A 22,947-nucleotide genomic window follows, 5' to 3' on the forward strand; every position below is an offset into this window, starting at 1 on the left:
CACACATGCAGGGTTTAGACATATTAAAAATCTTCCACATCCTTTAATATAATGCATTTTATTAAACTTTTATATGCAAAAAAAAAAGATTGAATGTTTTTTTGTTCTGTTAAACCACCACTGTGTTAATTTTGCACCAATAAAAAAAAGAAATTATAAGAAAATGTTATATGCAAAAACATACTAACACACAAATACATTAGAGCTCATTTTCAATTAACTTGGTTGTTTGAATTACTGATTACACCTGCAGCAGTCAGTACATGTACATGCACAGTTAAGTGGAGCTATGGTTATAGCTTCACTAGGCCCAGTGGTGTAGTGGAGGGCATACTCAAGTATACTCAGGTACCCACTTCTTTTTCTATCCAGTTACAGTATACCCACCTATCAGCTAAAAAGCCATTGTAACATATAGGAGAGTATGCCCACTTCCTCATCAGTAACCTACCTATCTACCTAGTAGTACATCCACCTCATCAATTACCACTACACCACTGACTAGGCCATTACAATCAGGAGAGACTCATTCTGAGGGAAGAGAATGTTTATTTACATGTGCATGTAAGTATGAGAAATGTGAAAAGCCTTTGCCGATGAGACCACACATGATGTCATATATTCCAGCAGAGTACGTACATTTCGTCCATCCAAAGATACACAGCTCTGAACGTAGATTTCTACATGTTGTTACCGGCTTCTTCTTCTGTTATACATTTAATGCTATTCAACTTCCGGGTCAAAGCCCAGGGCAGAAACTATGGAGCATGTGCCGAGCGCCAAGGCCAGTTTGAGTCTGATTGACTGTTTACATGCAGGAGTAACTCGACTCCCAATAGCATTATCTGGGTGTGGTAGTCCGGCTTTGAGAAATCCCATTTAGTATGATTTCAGTCGGACTTATATGTTTATATGTATTTTAAAAGTCTGGTTTTAGTGGGACTAATGCAATAAATCCGTTTTCACTAATCATAATCATGTAAACGTACTGAGTGATTGATTGGTTTGCAGTCATGGTTTTGGTGGGTGGAGATTTTGTGGCATCACTACTACTATGACAGCCTTTATTGTTTCAGTGGTGCCGTGGATTCCAGCTCTGCCAGGATGCTCAGTGGAGGAGTGGACATTATAGTCAGATAGTAAAAGTAATGAAGTAAAAACTTGAATTTTTTTATTTTTATATACTTTATTGATCACCCTGAGGGGAAATTCAATTTTTTCACTCCGTTGTCATTAACACACAGGTTTGAAAGACACACACATGCACAAACAGGACCTATACATGCACAAAGTGGACAGATGTCAGAGTGAGGGGGCTGCCTTGGTCAGGCCCCCCTGAGCAGTTGGGGAATTCAGTGCCTTGCTCAAGGGCACCCCAGCAGTGCCCAGGAGGTGAACTGGCACCTCTCCAGCCACCAGTCCACGCTCCGTATTTGGTCCGGACAAGGACTTGAACTGGCGACCTTCACAACCCAGGTCCCTATGGACTGAGCTACTGCCGCCCTGTATTGTCTCCCTCTGAACTGTACTGAGGAGGAAAAGTGAGAATAATTTCTATATTTTCCATATTTTCAAGATATTCAGTTATCTCCAGTAGTGGTGTTAGCCAGTGGTGTCATTAGGCCTGGACATCGGAAGCTTCAGACCCAAATGTTTTATGAATAGCCCCGTAACTAAATATGTAAGCTATAAATATAAATGTAAAAAATATAAATTCAAAAATAAGAATAGGCCAAATAAAAATGCTCCTGATCTAATAATTTGTCATTCCATTTATACTGGTAGTTTAATATATATACTTTATTATATTATTATGCATACTATATTCCAACTCTAGTTAATAACCTTTAAATGATAGCAGTTTTAAAGTATTCTGTTTCTACTCAATACTAATTTCTAACAACTAGTAATATTTTCAACACACAAATCTGGAAAGTAAAACAGAAGTTTTTGAGGATAAATAAGATACCAGAGTGCATTAAAAGGCATCAAAACAGAGCTTGTTCATCAAATTTGCCAGTGAAAGACAAACAGCCTTAATGGACAAAGCTAGCCAAGAGAGCCAGACCTCCCATTCAGCTGTTGGGTCAAGGAGGGAGCCAATGTGGCCAGATGTAAGCAAGAAAAAAAATCAGACAATTCACACTCTGACTGTTATGATCAAACAGATACCAGTAAGTTAGCAACCAGGGCCATAGCTACCAGTGAGGACATCAGGGTCATGTCCTTGGTTATATTTCTGGAAATTTAAGGTTGTTGGAACAACCTGAGGAGGAGTTTGTATTCTACATTACACACATATCCTACAAGTTGGCTTTTTTATGGTTAATTCTAATATGTTTAGAATGGAAATGTAACTGTTTCAAACAAAAGGCACTAATTTGAATCAGAGAAATGTAATATTCTCAACCAGAATTACAGCAGACCACAGGAAGATATTATGTATAGAAAATATAACTGAGCAGTCGAATGGTTAAATAAAATGTTATCTATTATGAAATATTTTATTTGGTTGGGTTGGGGTCAATACAAAAATGTTGTCTATTTACATGGTCCAGATATTCAAATTAAATGTAACTCCTAAATTAAACTGAATCAAGTAAAAATTAAAAAAGTAAAACTAATAAGTATTTTCCAGCAGGGCTGCATCACTGGCACCATGCTATTCCATGGGGATACGATTTATCTATAACATGTAATTAAGCACTGAAGACCAATAATCAGTGCTGGGCAGTACAGTAATGATATTACTTTTTCCAGTAACGAGTAGTGTAACTAATTGCTCCCAGTTTAAAAACAACAACAACAACAACAACAACAAAAAAATCATGTTTACTAGCCTCAGCTACACTTACCAGCTATAACCCTGACATCCACACAGAGGAAACACATCTGAATTTCGGGGAGATATGCAACTACCAATTTTATGGGGTGTCACAGAAAAGTAATATTACGAGTAGTGTAATGAATTACTGTTGGCAGGGAGTTATAAGTAAAGTAATATTGCTTTTGATAAGAGTAATGGGTAATGAACACTATATTATATTTTAGAGTAACAAGCTCAACACTGCTAATAATACATGAAATTAGATTTTTTTATTAATACTAAATACTAATTTTAGTCAAAATGTCTTAAAGTAGATTGGAATGGGGTTCTGCCTGAGAATTTGAAATTATGACTTCAGTATTTTTAAAACCCTGTCTGCATGACACTTTCTTTTTGCCACAACTGTGATTTGTTTTGTGCTCTCCTCTCTTGCAACCGCTTTCCAACATAGGACCTTCATGAGGTTACATATTAATCTCTTTCCAATTCTATCTGTCCCAGTGTTTCTCTCCGCGTATGTACTTTAAAAGGGGCTGAGTAATTTAAATATTCTTCTTCTATTACTCCTACTTCCAACCTCTACTCCCATGGTCTGTAACTCTTCCCCTCTAATCTGAAATGCCAGGGATTAAACAGGCAGCCAACTCTTCATCCATAATACTACCCCCTCCCCCCATCCCGCCTACACCCACCCACCCCCCACACCCTCTCACACACACACACAACCAAACACACTGAGTTCTGCCAGACTAGTCATTTTGAGACCATAAGCACGATGTTTGGGAGGCAGAGAGAGGAAGGTGGGTGGGATGGATTAGATTAAGTTGGTCCAAATTCAAGGGATCATTCATGGTGAGAGGGGGTGACAGATAAATACGGGGGAAAAGTGTATGTTTGTGTGTGTGAGAAAGAGAGGGAGAGAGAGAGAGAGAGAGAAGCGAGTCATGCAATCAGAGCCGGTGTCTGGCAGCAGTAGGTTGTTTCAACCCAGATATGACCCGGCTCTCCCACCCCACCCTGTCAATCTCCAGCACCCTGCTGCTGTTCCATAATATCACACTACATGTCTCAAAGCTCATCATGACTGCCTCCAGCAACCTATAAGAGTTTAGAATTTAATGCCTACCTTGCCTCTAATTTAACCAATGGGATCTTGGATTGTAACACGTGCACTGACAGGAATCCTCATGCACTTTCAGTAGTAGTGGTGCAGGTGGAAACATTTGCCTTTGCCTCACACGGCGTGAAAGACGCCCCACGGAATGTACTGGATTCAGTGTGGATTTTGGACTTTTATGTGATAAGTGAGCAGAGAGGGAGAAGAGAGGAAGTGTGGGGACAAACAAGGAGGAAAGGGAGGGGGAGGGAGATGGGAAACATAAACAAGGCTTCTAAAAAAAGGAAGAAGGTAAGGATCAATTTCATTCCTTTCAGCTGACAGAAACAGATTTATTAAAGTGAACTGATATGTAAGATGATATATTGGGATGTCCATATTTGCGAAAGTAAGTCATTCAAATGAATTTTGTTTCTAATAAACTATGTTGATACATCTACATTTCAAAATTCAACTGCTATAAAAGTATGAAAATTGTGAATCGGTCAGTTTCATTGCAGTCAGTGAAATATAAAACTTTATTTGGGTTCTAATTCACTTGGTTCCCCTCCTCTAAGGGGGAGTCAGTTGTAGATCATCATGGCGCTCCATTGGCTGCCGCCATGCTGGGGGCTCTGGGTGGAGATGAGGTTGACACGGATGACGAGGAGGAAGGAGGGAGTGAGCGGGACTTCGATGAGCCCCTGTGCGCTCTGGTTAAGAACTGCAACATGCTGCACAACTTAGTGGGGCCCGCTTGTATCTTCCTCAGACAGGGATTTGCACAGAGCCAGCTTGTATGTATGACTTTTATACACACACACACACACACACACAGTAAAGAATTATCATAGCCCAAGAATCTCTTCATCCATCCATTTTAACAGTGTCATTGCAGCACAAAGGTGAACTTAAGGCTATCCATCTGACTGACATCATCACAGCCTTGTCATCTCCATCAATGAGAATTTCACCCTTTAAGTGTCAACCCCAGTCCATCCTACATACCATCATATCACCACATTTCGCAAGAATTTATGTGGTTGTGCTGGAATGTGCTAAATAGGATTTGTTCTGGTAAAAAAAAATACATGAAACAATCCTGTATAATAAACCATGCAGGGTTCAGTGTTATAAGTGTTGAGATTTTTTTTTAACCAGACATGATTTAATGAAAGGATCTTTTACACATACTGTATGCCCTGTAGCAATCACAAGCTGTAAAAAAAGATTAAGTGGTAATATAACAGATTGTAAATTAATGACAAGGTAACGGGCCCCCCAAATTGTCTAGAATCACATTCTAACAGTGCTGGAGATATCATGTGTGCCTCTTATATCAGATGAATGTCTTATGTAGAGATGAGGAATATGGCAGAGATCAATAACAAAGTAATTTCCTGACTGTGCAGCTGGCAGTGCTAATTGAAAAGAGCCATTAAGATGGTAATGTATCACAGGTGCTTTACTGAGCTAAGGGCTTCTGAGGTATTGAAAGACCTTGGGCTGAGAGGAGAACTGTAACAAGAGTGACTGAACACAGGGGCTTAATATATTTCATTTATAATAAATTTGAGGGCATTTACATAGACTCTATGTCCTTTTACTGTATTTTGTAGTTGGCCTTGCTGTGTTTTTGGTGGCTAAATGTAATTCCAAATAAATGGAGATTGAATTTAACATCTTACTGTAAATATGAAACTACAGGGAATGATGACATGACTGACACTGCAGTTCCCCTCAGCTCTATAAAGCATGTCAGCATTTTAATTACTGACCTTCTCCTTTAGATGTAAATGGACAGCTGAGTCTTACTTAAGGATCTAACTCTCCTGTGCTGCGCCATGCTCTTGTGGAGTGGTTGTTATGTTTCCTCATTGTCAAGACTCAGCTGTACATTTACATCTAAAGGAGAAGAGACACTTCTTTGAGGACAATAATGTACACATCTTGGCCAGAGAAGACAGATGGTTTGAAAAAGGCGTGAAAGAAGCCATCTAGGTCAAACTGGAATGACCACCGTTAAACAGAGGAGATGGCCATCACTTTTCACCCACCTACAATGCAGTCTTGTGATCCTTCCCCAGACAGTTTAACACCTAGTCACACCTGGACCCATCTACACTAACAACACACATCATGGCCAGGTGGGTCAATGACTCATATGTGACCTTAACAAGTCTGAAACTCAGAGGTCACATGTGACCTCAACAACTCTGTAAAGCTCCATTTCCACCAAACACTTTCGGTATGGTACCTTTGCAACCAAAAGTAACCCTTCAGACATGGTACCTAGACCCTAGGTCCATTTAGTTTTTCCACCACAAACAGTACTTTTAAATGTGGGTGGGGTTGCTGTCACTGACTGATCTGTCCTCATTACTGGTGACACAGATGTAAGTCTGCACCTTGTTTATCATCCACAGTGCTGGTTTGCATGCCAACGTTGTCAGAACAAAATAGATCAGACTGGAGTGAGTCTCTCTTGATGTGATATTTTAAAATACCATGTTTGTGCATTTAGTTCTTCTCAGGCAAGCGTAGGGGTTTAATGTTGCCGTAGCCCACAGGAATGATGCTCTGCAATGCTTTTTTTCTCTTGAGTGAGGATTAGAATATATACAATTCACGTAATCTGGTCAAAAATAATATTTTAACACTTTACTAAAAGTGTATGTCATCCAAGAGAGACAATAAAAACTAATGGAATGGTCAAAGTTGTCCTATTGAAATTAAGATGTGCTGATCTCATGCATTAAGTAACATTACAAGTAAATGTTACACTTCAAAAGTTGCCGGCAGTTGGACAAGTGGACTATGTTATTTGAAGACTGAGAATCTTCACCAACATTATGCCATTACAACACAAAACACAGATAGCGACCCAGCTCGCTAATGTTAGATAGCACAGCCTCTCCTCTGTACAGTAAGACTTAGCACTAGAGAAATATCAATTGCCGATTTATTTCAATCTCCTTAGGGGCGCGTGACTAAACGTCCTGCATGTCTTTGGACTGTGGGAGGAAGCCAGAATGCCCAGAGAAAACCCACGCTGACACAGGGAGAACATGCAAACTCTGCACACCGAACCCAGAACCCTCTTGCTGTGAGGCGACAGTGTCTGTCTGTTCCTTCAGTGCAGCGCATGATGGGATATAATGCTTGGTTAGCGACTGCTACTTTTCACCATGCATTTTGGGATTCTTTGATTCTACTATATAGAGCATAATAACTCCCACTATACATCAGGACAGCACTAGAAAATGGCGAAGTCACTATATAGTGGACTATATAGTGAGTTGTGAGTGATTTTGGACCCAGCCTGGGTGTCAAAGCTACATGTATCCATAGCGTTTTGGCAAGTAGTTTAGCTCATGATCTGGCTAATGATTTGGATCAGTCATTCATGATATATATTTCTGCCTATGTAATTGTTGCATGTGAACTGAAAACATTTACAGCTGTGTTCAGTGTGGTCACAATGCATCCTTGATCACCTCCCATAGTGGCTTGGCTAAACGGTTCACAATCTGTCCTCAATCCATTTTGGGTGCATCCACCTGTACTTTCATGTGGTTAAGCACTACCTGACTGCAATCCAATCACCCAAAACACATTTTAATGCAAGGTGTAGAGGGGGTTATTGTTTCAATTTTGCTGCAACTTGACTGTTTTGTACGTTTTTTGTATTTTTTTTACTGCTCTGATAAATAAAGGGTAGACAGAAAAAGTTGACAACTAGCTGGAACATTTAGCAACTAAACACCCAGAAACTTCCCTCAATAGATAGTGGACACCCAAAAAGAAGAGTATTTGTTCAGTATAGCCTATTTATGATGATGAGCCTATTTATGATAATTTATGATCAAATACAAAAACTTTTAAACTTCCCATCAGCTGCACTTTGTGTTTGGTGCAAATCAGCGAATGATTGCATGCTAACATGCAAAACTAAGATGATGACCATAGTAAACTTTAGGGCTATACCTGCTAAACAGCAGGTAAAAAAAAGTTCTAACTTAATCCAATTGGCATGGTAACAACATTGTCCCTATCAGCAATATTAGCATGCTGACATTAGCCTGTCCACAAGTTCTATTGCTTTAGTCTGATCTTCCTGTATTTACTTAAAAGGTATGGGTCGAGGAAAGAGACAAAGAGATTCCTCGACAGAATGCACAGATTAGTCTATGAGATGGATATAGTGGGACAGAGATGGAAGCCATGCATATCATGTGAAACAGCGGAACCGTAGCTTTCCGACAAGACCAAGCACTTGTGCTTTGCACTCACATTACTCTTGGATGGATTACCTGCAAATGCAGGCTTGCACAGAAATGCCACACATATCACATGTCCTTGAACCTGTCTCACAGTGCGACGTAAGACCTCTGGGACAGCCCAAAATCGCACAGTGTATATCGACCATTAGGCTTGCGTGTGTTTCTCCCTGTCTATCCACGTTTGTAGTCCGGCTTTCCAGATGCAAATATCTCCATATTGTCCAATATATGGTTGAAACTCCATCAAACTTTGTATGACAAGACCAGCGCACTTCACCTTTGCACACCCAGACAACTGTAGCCTAATTATGCATGCGTGACAGGGCAGTAGTCACCATATACATTGAGGGGGACACTTTTTGCAGCATGATTGAATCACCGAGGTACTTTTGTGGTACCAACATGTTACTTTCACAAACTTTGAAGTGAGCTGCTCATTGTGATGTTGATCAGGAACTGTATTATCCTCTGATTCACCAAAACTTTGTTTACTCCAAGGAGGTTCTTTTTCTAAATGCTGATCTGACAGAGCAAAGGAAGGAGAGAAGGGGAGAAGGAGTGTGCTTTACAGTGAACAAGGACTGGTGTGATGGTGGGAATGTGAGGTGCTGTCCTGTTCCTGCTGTGCATCACTTCTATACACCATTCAGAGGCAGCTGCAGAGTGGCATTGCTCATGATAAGAAGGGCGACCATGCAGCCGTCTTCTTAAATCATTCCACAACCAGAAACAGTGGATTACCAGAACCATCTAGAAACATGGACAACAATGTAAGAAGACATACAAAATGACTAAATTACAGTGCAGAAGTTAAAGGAGCTGATGAAATCACACTTCACTGGAGTTGGTCCTTGTATAATTCCATGTCACAAAATGATTGATTGATTGATTGATTGACATACTAGTAAAATGTGCTCATATATACAACTGAAAATGTTCCTCTCACATTTACTATGAAACTAAACTCATTCACATACTATACTAAAAACTAAACACACACACACACACACACACACACACACACACACACACAGAGGTCAAATGCTTTATATGCTAAATTTCATATCTAACAGATTTTCACCTCCAACAATTGACAATTAATTTAATTGACAATAACTCCAACCACTAACTAACTAACTCCTATAAGCCTTCCCATACACACACATTAAAAGGGGCTTCCTGTCACTTAAGCTGCTGCTTCCTGTTATTTAGATAACCAATTCTGGGAACATTTGCTTCTCCTCACATACCCAAATTTGTTAAGAGTCATGTCAGGTCATTTGGCTGGAGTCCTGTTAGGTCATCTGTACTGCAGTACCTCAATAGCTCTGCTAGTTTCAGCCAACAGCTAATTCACTAATTAACAATACAACCTGAAAGTTTTACAATAATGAGGAGCATGCTGGCAGGCGTAAAAGTTCCAGTCACCCCGACTATCACGCTGACCAGCCTATTCTCGCATCCTAGGTCCTGAGCTGCACCCTCGGGATTGGAAAACTGACCGGGTGACACTCAAACCAGAATTTCCAGCTCATCAAGACAGGAAGTAGAGTGGAAATGGGCCACACCTCAGTGGGTGGAGCCAATCAAGTGCAGGGGACCATACACCCTAATAAGACAGTGTTTCTCAAAGTCACGGATGCTTCCTTGGTAGAATGGGTCCTTCTAAGTCAGGTCCTGCAGAGGCTAGGCAAGACTCCTTCCTAGCATTCAATGGACACACATTGGAACAGGCTAGTGAGTGCCCAGATGTGTTTAATTGAAGGGGCTATGCATTCAGTTCCAGTAAATCGTGTGCAAAGAACTGTGGGTACTACATGCCTGCAGAGGATACACATATACATCCTTGAAAATTCACTGAAGGAAGGAACCTTAACATTGGAGCAGTCCTTTGGTGGGATTCAATAAAGTAGCTTCCTTGAAATTCTGTTGTTTAAGGATACTTCCTTGACTTTGAGAAGCACCAAACATACATAAAAGGGCCAGTGTGTAATATTTGGCATGGTTTATTGTCAAATCTAAATCTGAATCTGAATATTCTACTCATTAATATGTTTATACAAGTGTATAATCGCTATAAAATAAAATTTGTTTGGTTTTTGTAGCCTTATAATTATGCTTTTATATATATATATATATATATAAATATGCTTTAGAGAGGTCAGCATCTTGTGCCGCCATGTATGTACGGCAGACCGAGCAGACAATCCAGCCAGCCAGAGAACGCGTTTCGCGTGTATAAATAAACCAACGAAGACAGCGGAAGGAAGGAAGAAGGAGGAGGAAACAGCAGAGAGTGTTAGTAGTTCGTCGATAGAGAGTAGTGAAAAGTTTTTTTAGTTATAAAGTTTGCGAATGGACCACACTTACCACGCAACAGGAGAGAATGAACCCGAACTGTCATCTGCGAGGAAAAGAAGACGCAACTTCACTCCTTGTGATGCACTCTCTGCGGCGCTTTTCCTCCTGATGATATATATCTCCCCAGCGATGGCAGCATTAGCACCGAATCCCATTCTGTGCATTCAGCCTCTCTTCTCACCCGCTCAGCATCTAACACATGGAGTTCCTCATCTGTATGCTCCGGCTCAAACAGGTATGGCTCTGGGTCTGTGTCCGCTACAAGAAACTCTTCAAAATCACGTTCATAGTCGTCCATTGCAGCTACTATAGTCCGGAGATATTGCTAGGCTAAATAAACAGCTGAGCTCTGTTTACCGGCTACGCTGTCAGTCAGTGTGCGGGCTGGAGATTGGTGGAGCAGAGAGGGGAGGGGGTACCCGCTAGGTATTGTAAACAAGTATGTGTGTATGGAGTGTGTGTGTTACGCTAGAAGAGTCAGAGTTTGGGACGGAGTCTTTTACCCCCTGGAGTGTTACTGGAGTTTTTGGAGTGCTCAAATAAACTGGCCTTTTTCCCGAACGCTCCTCTGGTCTCCTGCTCGTGAGGGATTCATTACAATATTGTAACATGGTTTAGATGTCTAAATAAACATTTACCTCGTCGCTAGATAGACCTACTCCTGAAAAACTCATGTCTGCGAGGCCACGTCATTTACCCGACGGGAGGGGTGAGCGAGTGAGCCCTGCAATCTAGAATTTGACCACTGATGTCACTGTTTTCAACGGTTTTCAACCCATTTTACACACTGGCCCTTAAAGCTACCAGAAAGGTTAAACACCAAGAGTGGGTGCTAGCAATGGCCATAACAACAGTCCCATTAAGACAAAAACCTGTAGGTTTTTGGTAACGTAGTAAATCACACAAAATATCAAAATACAATCAAGATAAGGCATTTGCCAGTACTTTTTCTGTACCCTTATTTTGACGAATTCCTAAATGGTCGTCTTGCACTCAAAGCCCATCACATGAACCGCTAGTTCTATTCATGCATAAGAGATAGAACAACAAGAGAGTTGGGGTCAACAAAGATTATAATCAACGAAAAACTGGATCTGCAATTCATGTGCATGTGTTTGTTGAGAAAGAAGCCTCCTGCAGCTCTGGCAGTAATGCCTGTGTGCTTTTATTAGTATTAGCCCAATGCACATAGACACAAACTCTATCAAAAGTCTTTGCAGCTGTCAAAGCCCACTGGCAGCTGATATAGCTGTGATCAGCTGCTAACATCATCACAAACAGATGTCTCTATGTTTTAGAGCAGTGGTTCTCAACCTTTTTTGGGCCAGTGCTCTCTGTCCATTATCCTAGTCCCTTACTGCCTTTGTCTTCCTTGAGCACTGTGTTGTGTGTTGGATCATTTAAAAAATCACATTATTGAATGCCAAAACAAACAGATTTAATTGGACAGTTGAAATATCTTTACTTTAGAGACCAAAAAAGTTATGAGAATAGAAGTAGTTAAGTGTTAAATGCAATGGTTAGAAATTTGACATTTAAACTTAAATTAGGTCTCATTATTGATCACGAACAGCAGCCAGTCAGGAATTGTTAATTTGCCAGTGATGCCAAATCCGAAGCATTCTTTTGAATTGTTCCAAGGGGAAACAAGAGCAGCCTACAAAAGAAAAAGTCTGAGGCTACTGGAAGAAAAGCAGAACAATATATGGGCTATCCCACACATATGAAGTTGGGGGTCTGAGGGCCCTCCTCAGAGAAAATTTTGAACGAACTGAACACTTCATTTCCTGCAGTCTGGCAATTTTTTTCTTTTTATTATGCACCAAATTATGGTGGAAATGTCTTTTCTATTTAAAAGAAAACACAAATTCAGGCGGCAGGTGATAGTTCAAAATATAAAAATCCAAGGGAATATAATGCAGTAAGGCTTTCAGACATTCTGTGGTGCATTCAAATATTAATTGCCCTGTACATCAACTTATTCTAATTTAATGTTTTCTCTGCTGATTCAACTCACATATAGACATGATTGCATTTCCATCCTCCTTTGTGTCTTTTATTTGGGGAAGGTGCCTTTTAAAATGTTGAATCTTTTATGGATTATTGTACATTTACTATGTTGATTTATTCTGCTCACATGGCATCTATTGCACATCTGTCCATCCTGGAAGGGAGATCCCTACTCAGTTGCTCTTCCTGAAGTTTCTACTATTTTTTCCCCATTAAAAGTTTTTTTTTTTGGGGGGGGGGGTTTCCTTATCCACCACTCTGTTCAAGGACAGAGGGATGTTGTATACTGTGAAGTCCTCTGAGGCAAATTGTGATTTTTGATATTGGGCTTTATAAATAAAATTGAAACTGAAATTAAATGTGCACATGCCACATATTCACATCAATGACACATTAATTCATTTTAATGAATTATATTCATAAACACATATCATTTTTAAACCTCTGGACTGTAGGTCATATATGTTTAAGCTTAAGCTGTGTAAGTTAAAGATTTCTGCTCATGTTCAAAACCTTCTGTGCATTCAAAACAAATCCCTCATGTCTGTGCTGAGAATAAAGTCGTAATATTTAGAGGAAAAAAAATCCTATCCTAGAGTCTGTTATGCATCACATTATTATTCTGCACTTATGCATCCCCTTCAGACAGTCTGACAGACAGAGAGCCCTGCTTGGGACTCTCTCCTCATGTGTGTACTAATCTTCATCTGAGGTTGAAAACAAAAAGTCGACCTAATGTGTTACTATGGTGCAATAAAAAGAAAAAAAAAAAGAAAGTGAGGTGGATGCAGCTGCAATCTCTTGGCAGAAGCCTCCTTTTCTCTGTCTATAACACACTGTTGCTCCTGGTTTATCTAATGGTCGATGTTCAGTAGTATAGGATATCTTTCCACTTGACACATGCTAAAGAGATAGTTCACATCTTGTTAAGTGGGGTTGTATGAGGTACTTATCCACAGACAGTATATTACAAACAGTAGAAGGCAGTCAGCACTTCAACACTTCCAGTCTGGAGAAGCAGGCTACACTGATGCTCAGAAATGTACTGCTGTGGAGGGGTCAGCGACAAAATTTATTTTAGCCACCTAAAAAAGTCCCACCTAAAGAAATTAATATCAGTTTAGATGTGTGCTATATTTTGAATATCACTGCTTTGTCTTAAAGTCAGACAGTAAGGACTTTTTTAGGTGCTAAAATACATTTTTTTGATGACCTCCTTCCCTTTCATACATTGCTTAGCTTCCGTGTTGGACTCTAGCCTGCTTCTCCAAACTGGGGGCATGCCGACTGACATCTACTGTATGTTACAAACAGTCTATGGATAAGCACTCCATACAACCCCACTTCAAAAAATCCAAACTATCCCTTTAAAAGGATTGAGGGAGGAGCGTGCCCAAAGCACCATAGTGCGCTGTTCCCTACAATGAAAACCTGTGTGCAAGCGTTCATATTTTCTATAAATTTGCACCCCATAAATGACATTATGTCCTTAACGTACAGTTACAAAATTAACATAAAGTTACTGTGGTTAGGTTTACGAAAAGAAACATGGTTAGGACGTACATTAAAATGTTCACACATATCTGAACACACGACCAAAGGGGAAAGTCCGTTTTTTGTGACCCATCCACCACAACCTGCCTCCTTACAAGTGCTCAGGACTGCTTCCTTGTTTACTGTCAGTGCATTGGTCACATGATCCCAGCCTTTCAAATTATGTGAGATATGTACAAATTTGGGTACACTGCTTTTCATAGGAAAACGTGAAAAATTTGTGAGTGCAGCCTGATGGAGGACTAAACTCCATTAAAAGGCAGACACACAAAGTCAACATAATGAAATTCTCTAACATACTGAAATGCTTTAAAAAAAAAAGTTTATACAAAAGGTTTTTCAAAATACCATGTGAGAACATTTTAACTGTGCATATGAACTGTATTTGAGCTTATAATTTTTCAGTTGTTTGTGTGAGTGTTTCAGCTGTTAATGCATGTAAAAGTGGAAAGTGTATGTAAAAGCATGGTGGTTTTCAGGTTTTCAGTATGTGAATGAGTTTCATTGTGCATGTCAGAGAAAAATACATGTATACACATGGTAATTCTGAATAATGCCCCTCATATGTAGGTATTTGTGTGTTTGCTGCATATGCAGGTGTGTTAATGTTCGTTTATCAAGTCCCAGCCAAACCTTGGAAAAGACGCAGATGCAGATGAAAATCAGCGGCAGATACAGAAATGAAAAAACGATAAGCCTTAGTGATTTGTAATACAATTTACAGCTGTAATCTCCCTGCCACTGTTCTCTCTCCTGCATCCTCTAATCCAGGCCTGTATTATTCCTGCTGCTGATGTCACGGCCGAGCACAGCATTTGGTGAACAAACTTATCCTGGCATCACCTTTGGTCCATGCCACCACATGCTGAAGCCAATTCAAAATAAACTGTAAATTGTGCATGTGTGGCTGTAGCGAGAGGTGTTACTGTGTTACTATTTAAACTTATTTATAAGAGATGCTTGGTTCTAACTCCCTTTTGCATTTTGCAAGTGTCATTTCGTCAGCTTTGTTGCATTTGTGACAAACACAGGTGTGTGCTTATTTCTGTGTGTTTGGAAAGGGAGAAAGAGCCCATGCTTTGTCATTGTGCATCTCTGAGTTGTTTTTAATTATGCTTTTTGAATGCATGTTGTGGAGCATATGCACAGCAGACATTCAAAGCCTCACCAGTCCAATGAGATTGGACACCAGCTTGTGTAGCAGATCTACTAAAGAGGTTATTAGGGTCAGTCAGATCAAAACCCAAATAATCCAGTAATAGAATCTCTGCTCAGGCGGTTGAACACAGGAGCAAAGTTGAAGCACTAAAATGTTTCCTCCGTTTTAAGTCATCGTCAATACAGGACAAGATATACAGAATTATATACAAAGTGTGTGTTTAACCTGACAGGCTGTCCATTTCTCTCTCTCTGTGTCCTGTCTTCAATCTGTACCACTGCAGGACAGAGATCTACGACCAGAGGAAATGGAAGGTACAGAGTATCAAAAGCTTATTCCAAATCCTTACTCCATCTCTCACCCCCTCAGCTGTTCCTGTTGTCTTCCTGAATCACCTTCCTTTCAAACCTCAAACCCTCTGTTAAACTGTAAAAAAAATTCTGCTTCATTGAGGAGATAATTTAAGTAGACATTCCCAGCTTAGCCCTTCCATTGACTGCCAGCAGTATGAACCGGCAGAGACTTTTTTTTCACTTGAACTGCGGAAGATCAAAGTGAAGGATTATCATTCAAAGGGAAAGATTATTCCTCACAATTTAAGCACAGTTTAACTCTCCTGCCTCCTGCCCCCTATATTCCTTAAGTCTGCTTCACCAGCCCATTCTCATTCTGAGGTCAGACACCTGACGCCAAAAGCCACCTTTTCGGTTTTTTGATTGCCGTCAGTCTGATAGACAGCACCTGCTGCAGTGATGACGGAATATAAGGAGCTGGAAAGGTGCATGGGAGGGGTAGAGGATGGGTCCAACAAACCCTGGTCTTTCATCTGGGAGCCTGGTGTTAGTTTCCACTTTGAATGTAGAGCCAAACTATGATGCTTTTTCTAAACATTACATGCTTCTGTTGACATCCCCGGGTTGGGAGTAGCATCCCATATGAAATCTTGTTATGTCTTAATGTTGTGGTTTTAGTGTTGTTGTTGTGGTGTCTTAGTGTTGTAGTTGTATTGTTGTTGCTGTTGCGATGACTTGATGTTTTGTTGTCTTGCTATTGTTATTGCTGAAGCCATTGTGTCATGAATATGTTCCATTTTGTAATTGTGTTTTTTATATAATAGTGTCTTTTAGCATAGAAATTATTCTCTGTTTCCTGCCTAGAGACTACAGATGAAAATGATCTTACAGCTAACTCTAGTGCAGCTAAGTAGCTGTGCACTGTCCCTGTTAGATAAATAAAATAAAAATAGAATAAGATAAAATAAATTGTCACTTTATTTATTTATTTACTTTTTGTCTGTGTGTGTATAGAAAATCAATACAATTCAAAAAAAGAAATGAAGACAAAACAAAAACAGTGACCAACACCAATCAGGGTATCGCTTTCAATTTAGTTCAATTCAATTCAATAGAACTTTATTTATCCCAAAGGAAATTCTTGTGCCAGAGAATGCCTCAATTACAGAAACAAAAATGACAAATTTCATACACTCAGGTGTGTGACAATCAGTGGGACTTTAACTTTAACTTTAACTTACATACTGGGCCCCGTTTTGAAAACAACATCAGTCTAAATATTCAAAATATACAAGATATAAAGTGTTTAAGGAATGAAAACCAGTGCCTAATAGAGTAACAATAGGAGTAACATAAGTACAAGACTTGGTTTTTAAGATATTTTTTGGGCATTTTTAAGCCTTTATTTGACAAGACAGACAAGCGTGAAAGGGAGAGAGAGAGAGGGAGTGACATGCAGCAAAGGGCCACAGGCTGAAGTTGAACCCGGGCCGCTGTGGCAACAGCCTTGTACATCGGGTGCCTGTTCTACCACTAAGCCACCGACACTCCGAGTACAAGACTTGTTATATCGTATATGATATGACAGTGAAAAGTAGTATTGCACATGATTTTGTTTTTGAGTAAATTATATTGCACTGCATTGACAAGTGATCATGATATTGAAAAGTAATATTGCAAATGATCAAATATTGCACAAGATAATGAAGAGTACTCATATTCATCATGTGGCCCCTGTTATGAAGGGCTTATAAATGATAATGGCTTTATTGAAGATAAGAAATCGTTTGCTAATGTTAAAAACTATTTACAAGAACAGATTTGTCGTTGCCTGGTTATAAAATAACCCTACCGACAAGATGTTATTCTTTCTATTTGGTAATAAAGCAGTTAAAGAGCACTCCAGATATTTTAGCACTCAACTACTACAACACTGTCACACTCAAGAAGTACAACCTAGACTAATTATTATCGGGATTGTCACATTTATCAACAAAAACTGTATCATCAGATGAAATCAAAGGAAATGACAATCACAAAGTTTGACACAGAGGGCTCTAGTTTCGCAGACCGGGCGAGGCGGGGGCGCTTCGCCAACTGGGTGTGGCCAGGCGGATTTTGCAAGTTTGGCACACCGTGCACCTGACGCAGCTACTCCTCTTTCCCACCTCCATCCCTCCTACCTGCGCAAGTCGGAAAGAGGGAGGAGAGAAGGCGTGGAGTGGGTTTTACACACATCACACCAATCAAATGCTCGCCCTTAAATGTGCCGCGCGAAGGTGTAATGAGAGTTTACTCAATTCGCCATGGCAGAAGAGAGCAGCAGCGTCAGACGGCCAACCTTCTCCCAGGAGGAACCTGATGTTTTGGTCCTGATCTGACATCAGAGGTGACGGGACAGTCGATATAGAGATACATTTATGTGCTGATTGCAGATAGTTGCATTGAATAGTGTTTTTTTGGGTATTTATTGCATCGTTAATGTACCTGATATTCTGGAAACCTGCCTGTGAGGTTTTGGTGACGTGTGCGCACTGTCCGCCTGCGCTGACAGTAGACGTGGTTTCAGATGGCGAGCTTTTAGCGCACCTTCGGCGAAGCCTTTTGGCACGAAACTGTCACTGCGCCAAGCTGGATCTGTCGACACCTCCCCCTGCTGCGCCGCCACACCCATCTCAGCGCACCTCGATCTGCCAAACTACCAAACTGAGCGCGCCTCGGGTTGCGCTGCTCGAAACTAGCTCTGCGTGGGGTTCGCCACCCTGCGCCACCCTGCGCTGCGCCGGGAAACTAGAGCCCATAGAATCTATAGAGTATACACTTGGAAGTGCAACATCTTTATGGTTCTCTCACTCTTTTCCTCACACACGTCTTCCCTGCAGAGTTGCGTGAGGCATTCAGGGAATTTGACAAAGACAAGGATGGCTTCATCAGCTGTAAGGACCTGGGCGAGTGCATGAGGACTATGGGATACATGCCAACAGAGATGGAGCTGATAGAACTCAGCCAGCAGATCTGTAAGTCCTGCACGCACACATCAGCACACATACACACATACACACATTGGCTCACAGGTTTAGGAGTGATTTACGAGCACACACTGAATGATCATCATTTGAAAAGCTCAATATCTCTCTATTTATGCTCTCGAAAACTTTGACACTACAACTAGAACTGGTACCCAGGTTCATTGTGAATTCTGACTCATCCAACTCACTGTTAAGAGGCAGAGAAATAACTTAATTAAAGCCTGAATTCTTTCTTAATCTGCGACATGTTAGTCTGGAGGTTTAAACACGTGCCCTCTCACAGAGTTGGTGATTGAAACTAAACTTACACTCACAGATAACTGAGCCTCCAACCTGCCTGTCAAACAGCATCAACCCAAAAACCTTCTGAGTCTGGACTGAGTGGAGTCCTGCAGGGATCAGCTGTGAAGTCCGGCGGCCGGTGGCTACCCGCTCCACTGCCATTCAGCAGCTATCAAGTGGAGCTAACTGCTAGCAGCCACCACTGCAACTAACAGACTCCACTAATTCTTTCAACAGCTCCACCATCCATAGTCAGACACACAACTGATTATTTCCTGCTGAATTACAGTTCACAACTTGCACCAACAGCTGATGCTGGTCCGGGGACAGTGTTTTTTCTGGCTAGCAAAACATCCAGGTGCAGACTATTTACTGGAGTTTGCCAGCCTATCGAAGATAATTGCAAGTATGGCTGTTCTCAGCTTTCAATGTCCAACAGTCCACTTGCGTGGCTTTCCTTGTGTTTTCTTTCCGACAGAATAAAGTAACATTATCGAACATTGTATCGAATGTTTTATCTGTTGACGGTGCATAAGTGTTTATCGCAAGACGATATGTTATCGTTTTATCGCCCACCACTACCTGCCACACAATTATAAAGCAGTTGAATTTTAACCCCAAATCTGGACGACCTGCTCTACCTCTGAGCGACAGCTGTTCACAGACAAGAGTTTTGTCTGTGAACCTTGTGAGTCATAATGGAGCAGAATTTTGTACTTTTGTTTAATGTTGTTGCTATCAAGCCATATTTCATGTATGTTTTAGGTGTGTTTTGAACCAATCATACGTTACAGTTCTTCACAGAAACCCCACGGCCAGCTAGTGCTTTGAAAGGTGTAATTACAGTGACACAGACACATCACTGCACAAATGACTACAACAGCGTAGGCCACTGGCATAGGCAACGGCGTAGGTTCTGCATATAGCCGAAGCATAACTATAAATCGGCCTGTACTCCCCAAACCACTATGCATTACAAATGCTATCACATATACTGTAACGTTGGTCACTAACTCGTCAATCCAGTTATTGGTTTGCTTGCTTGTTAACGATGTCTTGTCTATGCATACTTATTTCCCCCCCTTCAGGTGGCGGCAGAGTGGACTTTGAAGACTTTGTGGAACTGATGGGTCCCAAGATGCTTGCTGAGACTGCAGACATGATTGGAGTCAAGGAGCTGAGGGATGCCTTCAAAGAGGTGTGCAATACAATTTCTATCAGGAGAGACTCGTTTTTCATAGTAAAAAGAATATTTATTAACGTGCACATAAGAATGAAAAATGTGGAAAGTCTTTGGCGATTAGACCCCATAGAAATGGTATGATTTGAGAAGGGATGGAGAAGTGATGATGATCTTGATTGGTAGAGGCAAGAGCCTCCGTTGAGCTTGTCCTGGACTTTGGATACAATGGCTGGGGTGGAGGAGGGCGCGCCAATTCTGCCTAAAAGGACAGCTGACAGCAGCAGAGGAGAGAGCAGATTTAAAATTTTGCAGTAGCTTCCTGGTTGGCTGAGGGAGATTGTGGCAAAGTTTGATTGGATAACTGGAAGAGTGAACACCCATAATCAGCTGATTAGAGGAAGCAGTGGGAGTGGGCTGGGAGAGACTTGTGAATGAATGAGCACAAAGAAAGTCTTCCTGATTGAACTTACGTTGAGCTTCATTTAACTTATGACGCCATTTTTTTCTCTTGGGTTCCCTAAATAGATCACTCCATTTCCCCCAACTTTCACCACTAATGCATTTGTGTTTAGATACTTTTAATTTTCAACATCCGTTTTGTTTCCCAGTTTGACTCTGATGGGGATGGTCAGATCAGCCTTGGGGAGCTGAGGGAAGCCATGAAGAAGCTCATGGGTGAGCAGCTGAACCACCACGAGATAGATGAGATCCTGCGGGACGTAGACCTCAATGGGGATGGACAGGTAGACTTTGAAGGTCAGTGATTACTACCTTAGGCAAGGAAACTGAGAGGAAATAGATTGGGGAAATAAAGAGGACTCAAGAAACAAGGGAAAGTGTGTGCAGAGATTGACACCAGAAACTTATTTTAGGTGGTATTAGAGCATGATTTTTGGTTGAGGTGAAAGGTGGATGTTCAGGTTGAAGAAAGAAGATGGTAGAAGACATTATGCAGATAAAGGTGACACTATCCTTTCCCTTAACTAACTATAACAACATATATTTTCTTTCCACAGAGTTTGTGCGAATGATGTCTCGCTGACTCCTCAGCAAACCTCACTCTACTGTACTAATATGGACCAGACTGCACACTGTTAATGTTCTTGTTAATTCTTCTTGATGTACAAAGACTTATAGGTGTCTGTAGTTTTCAGTTTTGAGTTAATTCCATCATCTCTTAAATATGAGAGAATCCCTTCAATGTGTTACTGTTGTATGGATGTGATATGTATTTAACATGTAATGAAAGATTATAAAGTGATGAATCAGCAAGGAGATTTAGAGGTTTAGAGATAAAGAGGTTTAACCAAAGCTTCTCTTTAGAGGTGAATTGAAATATGAACAAATTTTAATTGATATCCCATAGCATACCATACTGTAGTGTAGATAGTAGTGATGTGTAGGTCAGGGTTTTTTAAAACCCGGACCAACCTGGCCTGCTGTGAGAGCCTACCTGCCCAGCCCAACCCATAAACATATACATTAATCAATGACCCAAACTGCAAACATACAAACTGAACTTAAAAGTTTCTGCTAATGACCTGCTGTATTGTATGTAATTTCCAGGAAATGTCACAATACAAATCATGTGTTTTTTCTTTTGAAAAGTACAAATGACAGAAAGTCAGCAAGTAATTATCCATCGTTTAAGTGGTTATGTCTTAAGCCTGTGATCTCAAGCACACAGCTGATAACCTACGTGGTTTCTTTACATGAGAGCATAGCTAATATGTACAGTGTGGACAGAGAGATGTTTGCTTATTGGGACACAGTGTTAGGCCAATATATTTGCATTGGGAAATATTTTTATCAGACATTATAACCAGAGTGATTTACAGCTGCTGGACTTAAATAGATTTTCCTGTTCAAAAGCTGAATAACGGAAAGCCTGAGAGCAATGAAGCTGCTTGTTGTGTGAAGGCTGTTCTCATAAACTGCTTTTCTCCAAAAAGTAATGCACCCAAATTTGTACATATCCCACACCAGTGGGCTGAAACAAGGAAACAGGTCCGATCAGTCTTGTAAGGGGGCAGGGGTTGGGGTGGTGGATGGTTCAGAAAAACCTTGACTTTCCCCTGGGACTTTGCCCTGAAGATGCATATTCAAAACTGTGTGAACTCTGAGTCATTTTAAACAACAAACTCACCATCTTTCTTTACCTAAACCTAATCACAGTAACTTTACTTGCCTAAACCTAACCTCTGTAACTTTATGTTAGTTACGTAACTGTATGTTTAAGACATAACGTCATTTGTGGGGTGCTAATTCATCAGATATCAATCAAACTATTCTGAGGATACGCTGTTGTGTGAGAGACAGCAAGAGAGGGAAGTTGGATTAATGCACATTGTTTCTGTAGGTTACTTACTAAGAATGCTGCTTTGTCACTTAGTGACCCTCCTGCCCAAAACCAGCAATATTTTCTACCAAGCTTCCCCAAAACGCCGGACTGTGGGTCAACCTGTGCATCACTAGTAGATAACAGAAGTGAAATGAGATTGTATATACACCTTTATTGATAAAACTACAAGATAATTGTTTTTACCATTACATTACAACACTTCTGATATAATTCACCACTGCAGGAAAATCAAATTGCCATTTTTAATAACATTTTTCTGATACACATTTGAGAATAACATAGTGTTATTCAGTGATTTTTGGTGTCTGTTACATGTGTGCACATTATGTCCATACCTGTATCCCTATTCAGGTGGAAATGAATTGACTGTCTAAAAGTGCATGTTTATTTTATGCAATTATATATACATGTTCAGTGTTTTATTTGTACAGTGTTCAACAGGTCAGGTCTTTTTATTGTAAATAAAAGAAAGTGAATAACAGTGACAACACACTGTTTTACTGACCAG

At 40.5% G+C, this 22,947-nt stretch overlaps 1 protein-coding gene across 1 annotated transcript; it reads left to right on the forward strand.

Moving 5' to 3' along the window:
- Window positions 1-4,035: 4,035 nt before the first annotated feature.
- cabp2a (calcium binding protein 2a) lies at window positions 4,036-22,927 on the forward strand. Its single transcript, XM_033624027.2, has 7 exons — window positions 4,036-4,235; window positions 4,502-4,720; window positions 15,574-15,604; window positions 18,466-18,600; window positions 19,983-20,092; window positions 20,686-20,833; window positions 21,094-22,927. Exons 1-7 carry the CDS (start codon window positions 4,197-4,199, stop codon window positions 21,117-21,119), a joined length of 708 nt encoding a protein of 235 aa, XP_033479918.1. The 5' UTR covers window positions 4,036-4,196; the 3' UTR covers window positions 21,120-22,927.
- The last annotated feature ends 20 nt before the right edge of the window (window positions 22,928-22,947 follow it).

This window comes from Epinephelus lanceolatus, chromosome 3 (genome assembly GCF_041903045.1).
Source record: "Epinephelus lanceolatus isolate andai-2023 chromosome 3, ASM4190304v1, whole genome shotgun sequence".
Classification (NCBI taxonomy): domain Eukaryota; kingdom Metazoa; phylum Chordata; class Actinopteri; order Perciformes; family Serranidae; genus Epinephelus; species Epinephelus lanceolatus.

What these genes read in the sequence shown, in the direction of transcription:
- cabp2a (XM_033624027.2), top strand. Translation starts at nt 4,197, where the DNA reads ATGGGAAACATAAACAAGGCTTCTAAAAAAAGGAAGAAG. An exon ending in GATTTGCACAGAGCCAGCTT is followed by an intron (nt 4,721 to 15,573) that starts GTATGTATGACT and finishes GTACCACTGCAG; the next exon opens with GACAGAGATCTACGACCAGA. An exon ending in ACGACCAGAGGAAATGGAAG is followed by an intron (nt 15,605 to 18,465) that starts GTACAGAGTATC and finishes TCTTCCCTGCAG; the next exon opens with AGTTGCGTGAGGCATTCAGG.